This window comes from Photinus pyralis, unplaced genomic scaffold (genome assembly GCF_008802855.1).
Source record: "Photinus pyralis isolate 1611_PpyrPB1 unplaced genomic scaffold, Ppyr1.3 Ppyr1.4_LG7, whole genome shotgun sequence".
NCBI classification, from domain to species: domain Eukaryota; kingdom Metazoa; phylum Arthropoda; class Insecta; order Coleoptera; family Lampyridae; genus Photinus; species Photinus pyralis.
The window spans coordinates 39307215-39319373 of NW_022170738.1; the positions used below are offsets into that span (position 1 = coordinate 39307215).

A 12159-nucleotide genomic window follows, 5' to 3' on the forward strand; every position below is an offset into this window, starting at 1 on the left:
TCATTTAGACATTTTCTGATTTGTTCTTTTCTTAGTTTATGAAGAATTAGTTATCTGCTCAATATATTATGTACTATGCGCAAAAATGTTCTATTTTTATACGAATAATAAATGTTTTTCTTTAATAATTAATTTAATAATTGTATGCGCCCCTCCCTAGACCAAATCCTAAATCCGCCACTGGCCAAATTTGGTTCCAATCGGTTTAGCCGTTTAGCCGGAAATGAGAGTACAGACAGCCAGACCGACTGAAATCATAAAGATTTGGTTTGATTCGGATTCCTGGTGATCTAAAACGTGTATTTCCGCCAAGAAAGTGGAGGGTAATTTTTAATCCCCTTACTAGCGGGCGGGTGGTAAAAATGGTCACATGGATTGTAGCGAAGAGCCTGTACCAATAATAATCAAAGTGGAGTAAGACATTTAAAAATTTACGCGCCAATTTGGAGCCCCACTTTTATAAGACGAAGGGAAAAGCTACTTTATCTAGCAGAAAAGGACGGTTACGGACCCTCCGTACCTGTTTACGTCGCGTTAGGGCTAGCTAATTGCTCTACAATAGTTAACCGTCCACTTGGATCGTCTTATTAATAAAAAAAACTTAATTGGAGAATGTTTGAGTTCTAATAATCAATTTTGAGTCAACTGAACTCAAATTGAACTATTTTGATACAACCGACCCTTAAGTTATATTTAGTAAAAATACGCACGTTACTAATTTACCACATTTACTCGTCTCACGACAACAAATTACATTCCCCAGAACATTCAGTTCCGTTCTCAGAAATGCGGCGCCGGGCAGTTGTTTAGTCGCCTCTTACGACACGCAGTGCCCTCTGCGGTAGGGGTATTCTTTCCCGACCCTACACGGGTAGTAAATTTTCTAAAAGGTTATTTAGAATCATTTTGGTCGGAACTTTATTAATTACGAGTTTTTGTTTGATGACGTAATGAGGATTTATTGAATTTAGGTTCAACTATACTAACTAGGTACTACAAACTACTTCAACGTTATTGTATAAGACAGTAAACTCGGAATCTTCCTATGCAGAAACACTATCGGCCGCAGTAAATGGTTTTAGGACGTTATGAGTTAACCACTGCGAAGACTCCAGTATTCTATACAACGACAGTGGTAACACAGGGAAAGTTTCCAAAATGTAGTTATGCAAATCGTGAGCGCCCACAACACAGTACGCCATTCCATTTTGAACGCAGGCACGAACAAAAGCCAGCAATCCAGCGACACTATCCTCGTCCTCGTCTGAATAGTTGTAGTTTGGAAATCTCTGTTTGGTCATCGCTATCCATTTACCCTTAATATTTTGTCGAACAGCTACCATCTTGATGTACAAAAATAATTCCTTGACGGAAATGTTCAAAGGTGTACCGTAAGTGCTTAGACCGGCACACGCCAGTATGAAACGCCACCTCCTGTCTTGCGACCAGAAAAATACATGGCTAAAATACATTTACTTAGAGGAATTATTGATGATGAAGTATGGCACCTACTTCAAAACTTGATTAATCGACGGCCTATCTCCAGGGTCGTACAGCAACATCCAGGAAATTAAATCTTGTAAGTCAATATTATTGGTGAGTATGCGAGGTAGCGCGTCTTCCAAGTTTCTCAATATTTCGTCCATTGTCTCGCCGAATGGATGCTTTCCGGCCGAAAATATGAAATGCACGATCATGCCTTAAAATAATGACATTCGTTTAGTACCAAACAGTGTCAGCTTGTCGTTGGTCTCCATTCAGTTGCAACTCAAAGAAAACCAATGCACAGGTTACTTACCAGCAACTTGAACGTCAGAGGCACGCGTACATATAACAGTAGCAGTTTCCCTAAAATTATTCAGCGTTTCTCTAGCAAACCAGATTAAAGATGTATTCGGTGCCTCAGTAAAAGTGTATAACGCCTGTAAGCGGTCTGTGAGATTATAAATATGGTTATTAAGCAAATCACCAACTTTGTGTATTCCGAATTCAGCAATACGGACATTACCGCTTAGATCAAGGAAAATATTTGAGGGTTTCAAGTTACCATGCACTATCGGTTCTTTGCGATCGTGCAGGAATCTCAATCCGGAGAGAAATTGCTTTGCGACATCGAAAGCACGCAGGTGCATGTTACCGTGCTGTTTGATGCACATGATGTATTCCCCCATGTTGTACTCGCATAGGGGAGTCGCTACTATCAGCTCGTTACATTCGAGGTGACACGTAAAGTAGTGGAGCAGATTCGCGTTTCTTAAGCCGAGCAGTGGATTTATGAGATCCTTCATCAACTTTGACACGTCGTCTCTCGCTTTTATTCGTTTCACCGCCAACGGGCGATCTTTCGAGTCGAGACCTAAAACCACCGGACTGAAACTGCCACCGGCCGATATGATGTGGACATCGTGCACTTCTTCTCCACTAACACGAATGTCGCCATTTAACAGTACGTTATAATTTTTTAACAGTTGAAGGCTCTTAATTACATTACACCAACGGCTCGGCATAAATTCGTAACCAGGATCAAATTCAATTTTAGGAGGCGTTTTCATTTCACCGCCACGTTTTCCAACAGAGAAAACTTGTTCCTCGATGGGCAAACGCTTTGTGTATTTTGAATGGCCATTGCTTATATTGTCTTCTAAATCAGTGTAATCATCTACTAGCGCTTCAATTGAATTACACAAGTGGTAAGCGTGTTTCATGGTCTTTTCTCGGTCGATTGCTACTTTTGAAGAGTTTATCGGTTTCCTTGGAGGAAGTGCGAGCATTTCCCTAAGATATAAAGCGTCAGGGTGCTCATCCGGAACAGTGTACTCCGGTGGAGCTGGTTCCTGACAGTCATCCTTAGAGTAACTGTCGCCATTCAGCTGCATTGGCATTTTCTCACCAACGTCTTTCTCCTGCGTAGATGCTATTTGCAAGGTATCATCAATCATAGATTTACCCCTAACTTTAAAATTCAAAAGCAAATTTTCAACTTCAGTCATTAGCTTAGTGCACTCGAATAAATGATCCGGGGCACTATGGTTAAGTTGCACAACTAGATCTTCAAACTCCGCCCGCAGTCTTTCCACGTGGACGAGCTCCAGTTTCTTCATAGCTTCGGAATTGTACGACCCCTCGTCCTTTGTGTCATCTAAAAAATTGCACATCGGTACATTTTTTCGGAAAAATTAATCTTACCACGCGCACGTGAGGCATCCTGGCCCCAGTGACACTGAAACTTCTGCAAAATTTTGTTCAAAAGTCCCGATAGGTAAGTGATGGCTGATTGAAATTGCACCTCAGCATTCTGCGGGGAATTGGCAGTTCCGAGTATGTTCACTAATTTTCCCTCCTCGTGACTACTAGTATCAGACTGCATACTGTGGTTAATATCTTCCGTAACTTTGTGTTCTAGCAGCGCCAACGTTTCGTGGTACTTCGTTATTAACGGATCCTTACCGCTATCCATTAACCACACATCTTCCCACGTCGAAAGTTCAGACCATCGAGGTTTTTCCTCATCAGTTTCCGTGGAATTCTGCGAGGCTTTCAGTATGGAGGTATCTGACGCGCTTTTGTAATCTAGAAACTTTTTACCATTTTGACTCTGGTCCCCCGCAGAGCCAGTGCTTCGGTTTGCGGCGGTGGCAACTTCGCGCGATTTATTTTTTAGGCTCTCCGGTTCAAATTGACCCGCATTGGTTTGAAACTCTCCGGCGTTTCTTAGTTGGAGAGATTTCTCTTCTTTGATCGCATTAAATAATTCCGTAAATTTTAAGAAATCCTTTGCGTCCTGCAAATAATACTGATGAAACTAAAAATAAATGCGTGCAGCTTACAAGAAAAAGAGAAACACCAACTTAATCCAAAAATTCGAGCAAATTTAGTAAATTTACCTAAGATGAAGGCAGTAATATGACAATACGTAACTTTTGGTTAGACGCGATAGTGACAGTTCAAAAATTCTTTCGTTTTCCAAGGCAACTTGATTTCTGTTATAATATTATACTTAACAGAGGTCACAGACTTATTCAACAAATTTGGCAATGAGTTTCTTTACGCGAGCATTCATTATTAGTGATGCCGATTCACCCAGTGAAAGTCCTCGCCCCTAGAGCTTGCGCCAAAACCACCCCTTTGAAAAACACCCCATTTACACTTGTTTTTCTTGTAAATACGTGACCGCACACAAAAATCTTGAAGACAACCTTTTGAAGGAACAAGAAATTTCCTCTAAAATCTAAGTTTTGCGCAAATTTTAAAGAAGAAGATCATGGAAGAGAGCGTCGTTATATAAATCCAAGAGTGCAAATTGTTGAAGTCACAGTAGGCCAGGAAACAATTAATAAAAAATGGTGTACACAGGAAAATGCTTAAAACACAATTTTTGACTTCGTAACTTTGTTTGGACTAGTTGAACATATGCAAAGTCCTCGCCCGCAACTTTTGAGCCGGGAAAAGGGGGAGAGTTTGAAAGACCAATTTTTCGGGTTTCCGCTTATATCTCAGAAACTATGCGACCTAGCGACATGACGAGCCTATACAAAATGAAAGTTGATTAAATTGACTACAAGTTTCACTTGGTCAGTTCACGATATCATTGTATGGCATTCAACAATCCCCCCTTGAACGTCTGTAATTTTGAAAAAAAATATTTTTGCCTTACATTCTTTGCGGATACCGGACCGGATTCAACGATATACACCCAAAAAATAAATAAAGATAAAAATAAAATCGCACCCCGTTCCCAAGTTTCATATTTTTAAGAAAATTCTGCTATGCATGTATAGCAATTCTCGATTGCTGGGGTTGTAACTTTTGTGGTGCACGAAATATTTTTGTTTCGTTCACCGATTAAGTTTAAATGATGTGCAAACAACCCCCCAATTGCATTCTAAAGATAAAATTGCACCCCGTTCCCAAGTTTCATATTTTTAAGAAAATTCTCCTATGCATGTATAGCAATTCTCAATGGCGGTGGTTGTAACTTTTGTGGGGCACGAAATATTTTTGAAGATTGGGCGACTAGATCAAAAGTTACAGCCCTTTGAATTTTTTTTCGAAATTTGTTTTTTGTCCATAACTTTTTATTGAGAGGTCTAATCGAAAACGTACGAATTGTTTTGGATTCTACGCACCAAAATTAATAAGAAAAAGTGTTTTCCCGAGAAATTTTGGTGTAGTCGATTTTTGGTAAAAAAGGAAGGTTATACACTGCCTTTTTTTGAGCCCCGAAAAAAAATTGTCTCAGATCGACCCGGAAAAAAAATTTTCTTATAGAATGTGGCCTGTAGAATCCATAATTTCAAACAGTTCCAAGATTGGGCTACAAGTTCAAAAGTTACAGCCCTTTGAATTTTCTTTCGAAATTGGTTTCTAGTCTATAACTTTTGATTGAGAAGTCTGATCGAAAAAGTACGAATTGTTTTGGATTCTACGCGCCAAAATTAATAAGAAAAAGTGTTTTCCCTAGAAATTTTGGTGTAGTCGATTTTTGGTAAAAAAGGAAGGTTGTACACTGCCTTTTTTTGAGCCCCGAAAAAAAAATTGTCTCAGATTGACCCGTTCCCAAGTTTCATAATTTTAAGAAATTCTCCTATGCATGTATAGCAATTCTCAATTGCGGGGGTTGTAACTTTTGTGGTGCACGAAATATTTTTGTTTCGTTCACCGATTACGTTTAAATGATGTACAAACAACCCCCCAATTGCATTCTAAAGATAAAATCGCACCCCGTTCCCAAGTTTCATATTTTTAAGGAAATTCTCCTATGCATGTATAGCAATTCTCAATTGCGGGGGTTGTAACTTTTGTGGTGCACGAAATATTTTTGTTTCGTTCACCAATTACTTTAAAATGATGTTCAAACAACCCCCCAATTGCATTCTAAAGATAAAATCGCACCCCGTTCCCAAGTTTCATATTTTTAAGGAAATTCTCCTATGCATGTATAGCAATTCTCAATTGCGGGGGTTGTAACTTTTGTGGTGCACGAAATATTTTTGTTTCGTTCACCAATTACGTTTAAATGCTGTACAAAAAACCCCCAATTGCATTTTAAAGATAAAATCGCACCCCGTTCCCAAGTTTCATATTTTTAAGGAAATTCTCCTATGCATGTATAGCAATTCTCAATTGCGGGGGTTGTAACTTTTGTAGTGCACGAAATATTTTTGTTTCTTTCACCGATTACGTTTAAATGATGTTCAAACAACCCCCCAATTGCCTTCTAAAGATAAAGTCGCATCTCGTTCTCAAATTTGATATTCTTAAGGAAATTGTCTGATGCACGTATTATAGTAATCCTGAATAAGCTTCAGTTTATTATATATGGGCGCTGATTTCATTGAGCGTAAAGTTTAAAATAATTGAGCAATTGGGAGATGAATCTATTGAAACTCCCTTAACGTTTTATGACCTCACTACAACAAGTTAAACGATCGTCATCTTTACTTACATCGGTATTTGCATTACAATTGCTATATTTGATTTTCATTTGTTGATGCGCTAAAGTTATTTCCTCGCAATGTTTCCGTAACCACGTCCGTCCACTCGCATGACCAAGGCTAAGTTTAATCAAAGGTTTCAAAGCGAGTGAACAATCAATATCGCAACTTGTTCCATACCTGAAATCGCAAATTTGGATAAGCGTGTTAAGGGTAGGTACCTAAACTTCTTCAGTATTGCCAAACAAATAGTTGCGCAACCGTCTGCAATGAAACTTTCCAAAGTGGAATCGAGCTCGTTTCTCGTATCAAGCAAACTGTTCATTACCACCAAGCAACTGGTTAAATGCTGAACGCTGCTCATGTTTCTTTCCGTTGCCTGTATCGCAACAGAAAGGGATCAAAGATAAGTTAAATTACTGCATTAGCACTTGCGCAACCCTCTTGAAGATGTGTGCTCCTAATAGTGAGCGTATACCAAGGGTTCGGTAACGCATAGTGTATGGAATAATAAAACCCCTAATATCTCGGCAAGTTCCTCCAGATTTCTGGAGTTTGAATGGTCGACTTAAAAAGGCATCGACCATACTCTGAAATTACTTAGGGGTAACCATAATACTATTAATATCGGTGTTGAACCTCTAGGAACGTTTGAAAGGTAATTCCGCGAACCTCGAATGCCGACAGTAATTTTTCAATTACTAAATGTGGCTTTTCTATGCTTCGGATGATGGCGGCAGCAACCGCGTGTGACAATGCGGTGTTTTGGTACTCATCTGTCTGAAGAACATCGGCGTCAGCTTCTAACAAGGCGCTTACTATAGACAAATTATTGGAGAAACTGGCTACCATTAGAGGAGTAACCATATGGGAAGCTAGGACATTAACGTTAACCTACAAATTGTAAGTCAAGATATGATACGTCTCTTCGAGAAACTGAAAACCTTTTCGGAGATTAATATGTTTACAAAGCCATTCCAATTGTTTTCAACGGCCCTGTGAAGTAACCGATTGCAATCATTTCCCGTAAAATCTGCACTTCCAAGCGTGTGTTTTATATCATTCCACAATTTTGTCAAATCAGGTTCGTCCCACTTGTTTTCTACTGCCATGAGTAGAATACCGCACCCGTTATTATTTTTGGCACCATTTTCCAATAAAAAGTTAGCAATCTCGACGTGCTTCAATTTTACAGCCCACATCAACGGAGTGCATGTGGGGTTCTAAAGGTAATACTAGTTTAAGGCTACCTCCAATTTAAACGTACCCGTCCAAATGCGTTCACATTGCATCCTTCATTTACGAGCTGCTTCACTAGCTCATATTTATTCAAAATCACTGCCGCGATCAGTGTGGGCACGCTCACCTGTAAAGTCCGTTACCGACAGAGAGTTAGAGGACGATCCTTACCCAGTCATCCTCTTTGAGAATGGATTTTAACCTGTCAATCTCTTCGCTGGAGAGGCGGTACAAAAAATTGGTGCTCTGTTCCTTTTCACTTTTACTAAAAACCTTTCCCCTTCGTTTTGGTGTATTTTCCTTCTTAGTGCCTTTGGTCCTGTTGCGAGGCATTAAAATTGTTGTTGAATGTATAAAATACAAAAAAGCTGTAAATTTGAAGTATGTAAATTGAGTTTGTCAAAACCATTGGTAACTGGATGCCTCAATGGGCACAGCCGGTTTCAATAAATATTTCAGACGAAAATAAGAAATTACATATATTTGTACGAAACTCGCGCTCGGCATTGGTTTTGAAACTATCACTTTTGACTGCCTTCCTCCTGAAATAGGACTTCCACGCAAAATTGGTAGTTTTAGAATCAGTGCCGAGCCAGCCGAAGGTGAGTTCGGCACAAACCTAGGCAGATTAGAGGTTTGATGGGGTAAGTAAATTTATACGAAACTCGCCTAAAGCTCGCTGGGTGTGCTGGTTTTAAAATTATATTCTTTCGAAAGTCCAATAACACTTACCTACCCAATCATACCACTACTGTGCCTAGATTTGTACCGAACTTGACTTCGGCTAGCTCGGCACTGGTTTCAACACTATCCCTTTTGCCTGCCTTCGCTCGTTCGTGATTAAAATACGCCTGTTATTAAACTTCCACGCAAAATTCCTAGTTTCAGAACCAGTGCCGAGCGAGCCGAGGTCGCATTCGGCACAAACCTAGGTAGAGTGGAGGTTTGATGGAGTAGGTAAATTTGTACAAAACTCGACTTTGGACCACTATTCTGCCTAGGTTTGTGCCGAACTCCCCTTCGGCTCGCTAAAAACTGGTTTTGAAACTCGTCATTGAAATACGCCTATTATTAAGGATTCTCAGATTCTTTATAGTTTTGTATTGTCAGCCGTCCGTGCGTCTGTGTGCGCCCTAACTCTTTTTAAAAGTGGTCGATTGGGTTGAAATTTGGATGTACGAGTACTTTGGACATTAAGGACGGACGCTATTGATTTTCAGGAAGCTGGTTCAACAGGAACAAAAGTTATAGGACTTGGAGTGAATCGGGAACAGGAAAAATTGCGCGCTCAATATAATAGAAAACAACATATTTAATTCCCTAGGTCATGTATCGAGTTCGGACTTTTGCTAGATTTATTGCCTATGACTCTTAGATGTGTAACAATTCAATATAGCTCTTCTCTGTGGTATAGATTAAAAGTTTTAGAGCAAAATGTACCCAAAATTATTTTTTACTCTCAGCACTCTGGTAAATCAACATTTTCCATGTCTTAGAGCGATAGTGAAATTAAATTCTAACGTTACGTGGTTTAATAATAATTTGAAACAAATGCGGGATTTAATGAATGCAACAAAAATAAGAGCAGATGTTACCAGGGACCCATTAGGTACATGCTCAAAAATATAGGTTACTAAGATCCAATTATCGGAAATATATAGTGGTTTCAAAAAAGGAAAGCTTATAAAAATATTATTAGTGCGTCCAAGAATAAAAGTAGAGATGGTTGGAAACTAATTAATATGGAAAGAAATAAAGTGAAGCAAACTGAAATTATGCTATCACATATTGAGTTAAATTCCCATTTTGTGACAGTTGCCAGTAAAGTACTTAGCGCAATCTCCGCATCGAGTAATCAGGTTGCGGATTATTTAAATAAATATCGTTCTCCTTCAAGCTATTTTTAATTTATAGACCAATCTCTATAATACCAACGCTCTCAAAAGTTGCCGAAATCTTAATTAAAAATCGTCTAATGGAATTTTTAACTAAACACTGTATACTTAGCGATAGTCAATTTGGATTTAGACTACTATAAAAGCAGTACTTTCCTTAATTGAATATATAATTGGGGTTCTCGAAAATAGGGAAATACCAATAACGTTTCTTTATGATCTATCGAAAGCCTTTGACTGTGTGCAACCATCCATATTAATACAAAAATTAAATCACTATGGGATACCTGGTAAACCATTGCAACTATTCCATTCTTATATAACAAATAGAAAGCAATGTGTTTCTTATAATAATTTCGCATCTAGCATTGAACCCATTCTGTATGGAGTACCGCAAGAGTCGATACTAGGATCGGTATTGTTCTTATTGTATATAAATGATCTATCAAATATTTCAACCTCACAAATGCATTCAATATGCTGATGATACTACCATTTTATGTTCCGCTATGGATAAAGAACAATAATTAACATCTAGCGTAAGTCTAACTGAAGAGAGAGCACAGGAATGGTTGATTACAAACAAATTAAAAAACAATCCAAATAAAATGCAGAAAATAACTTTTACTACAACAAAAAATAAAAATAACAGATCAAAATGTAAAGTTATTGGGTATACGTATTGATAATGAACTAAACTGCGAGGCTCACGTCGATTTAACTTTGTATATGAAGCTGTCAGGAAATATTTACCTGTTAAGACAATTGCGAAAATCGTTAGATGACGCTACATTATTGAGCTGCTATTTTGCAGTATTCCACTCCATAATAAACTATAGTATTATTTTGTGGGGCGAAACTGCGTGTACATTACGAGTATTTAGGTTGCAGAAAAAAGCAATACGCATTATAGCTAGACTTGGGACTAGAGACCATTGTCGTGCCTATTTTAAAGAATTAAAAACTTGATCTCTCGCTCTATCGGGTGATCAAAAAAAACTGCAGTTTAAAATGAGCGCTTTAAGTTTTTAATATTTTTCACTTAAGGAATTGGCAAACATGTTTAGAAGGAAGTTTATTTATGTCTTAGTGATTAAATTGATGCACCACTGCTTTTACATAAATGACATTTGGTATGTTATCAACGTTATAAATGTTTAGTTTTACGGAAAATTCAAATTGTCCGCACTACTTTTCGATCACCCGAATTAAATAAGGAAATAAAAAAGTTACCATTACGGGAATTTAACCGAACATTAAAAAAATAATATTAGTACATTTCTTGCAGAAGCTCCAAATGACAAGTACCTCTTTGCTGAAGTAATTATAACAATAGTTCGTTAAAAAGCAATTGAATATACTTCACATTTTTAGATAGTTTTAGTAGTTGGTGTCAGTGGTGCATGCCGTAAACGCACGAATTGGCTCAACTAAAAGTACAGGATATCGAAAACATGGGTTCTGCCGTTCACATTAACATACCAGAGACAAAAACTAAGAAGCCGCGTTCCTTTACTATTACTGGAGAATTTTCCGATATCTTAAAAAAATATACTACTCTCAGATATTTAAATACAAGTAGCGAACCTAGTTTTTTCTCAACAGCAGTAAATGGACCAACGTCTGGTTAACAACATTTCCACAGTCCCCAGGTCTACTTTGATTTCCAAAGAATGCAACACACATATGTTAAATGCAGATGTTTTGAAACACCCGATCAACGTTAACAACTGTACAAATAATCAATTCATATTCAATTTTTATAGTGAAAATTCGAAATAAAATAACGTTTGTTTCATTATGTAAGTAGATTTTTGGTTGTATGGAGAGCGGTAGCAAAAAAAAGTGTACATGACTCGTTTGAAAGGCACTTTTCACACTCGTTATGATACTATTTCCCTGAAACCGTCAAGAAAATCTAAATTTCAGAGCTATTTTGATATAAAAAGTTGATCTTTACCTGACTAGTACTGTAATGGTTTTGCCTGACTTCCATTACAGTCCTAGCATGTACATGCAAAATAACAATTTCATTGAATAAGTTACTCAATCAACGATTGGATAATTATAATGCAGACTACGTGGATATTTTTAAATATTTACCTACACAAAGGATAATGGTTTTTTAATTACTAACAATTAATGGAATATGTGTGGAAGTAATTATTCCTTTAGTTTTGCGCCAGTCATTAAAAGGTTTGTACGCCTTTTCGTACCTCTTTCTTGACTTTGTAGGGGGCGAATATTGCACTACGGCGGCCGCAGCTTCGGCTACGTTATAACAACGTCTCGCGTAGGTACCTACTCTCCTTCACTGATACCTAGTTGTACCTAGTTATAAAGAGTGTATAGTTGAAAAGTACAAAGTATAAACTGCAAACTGCATTAAAAATGACACTGATTGTTTTAATTATTTGAAATCTCTATGGAAACAATTAAATAAAGTGATTTTAGCATGGGTGATTAGGTATCAAAATTTCACACATATGAATAATTTAATTTGGAAAAGTTATCTACATGTTGCGGTTTCAGGTAAAATTTTATACATAATACGTCATGAAAGTGAGTCCACCTGACTTGGAGGCATTAAA

At 37.8% G+C, this 12159-nt stretch overlaps 1 protein-coding gene across 4 annotated transcripts; it reads right to left on the reverse strand.

Moving 5' to 3' along the window:
* Positions 1 to 967: 967 nt before the first annotated feature.
* Positions 968 to 8062, reverse strand: LOC116175370. Of its 4 annotated transcripts, XM_031493445.1 has the most exons (12): positions 7845 to 8062; positions 7702 to 7800; positions 7379 to 7657; positions 7074 to 7328; positions 6866 to 7024; positions 6662 to 6813; positions 6446 to 6614; positions 3187 to 3781; positions 1974 to 3139; positions 1799 to 1922; positions 1513 to 1699; positions 970 to 1461 (listed from the first exon to the last, which is right to left on the reverse strand). In XM_031493445.1, exons 1-12 carry the CDS (start codon positions 8004 to 8006, stop codon positions 1044 to 1046), a joined length of 3765 nt encoding a protein of 1254 aa, XP_031349305.1. In that variant the 5' UTR covers positions 8007 to 8062; the 3' UTR covers positions 970 to 1043. The 4 variants fall into 4 exon arrangements, with proteins under 4 accessions (XP_031349304.1, XP_031349303.1, XP_031349302.1 ...); XM_031493444.1 differs by having other exon boundaries at positions 968 to 1461; positions 1799 to 3139; positions 3196 to 3781; XM_031493443.1 differs by having other exon boundaries at positions 968 to 1461; positions 1799 to 3139; positions 3190 to 3781.
* Positions 8063 to 12159: the final 4097 nt, after the last annotated feature.

Bases quoted from the DNA above. Each gene is read 5' to 3' on its own strand.
- LOC116175370 (XM_031493442.1), bottom strand. From the start codon at position 8,006: ATGCCTCGCAACAGGACCAAAGGCACTAAGAAGGAAAATACACCAAAA. The intron at 3,140-3,186 runs GTAAGATTAATT...GCAATTTTTTAG, and splicing joins GGATGCCTCACGTGCGCGTG to ATGACACAAAGGACGAGGGG. The intron at 1,700-1,798 runs GTAAGTAACCTG...CATTATTTTAAG, and splicing joins CTCTGACGTTCAAGTTGCTG to GCATGATCGTGCATTTCATA.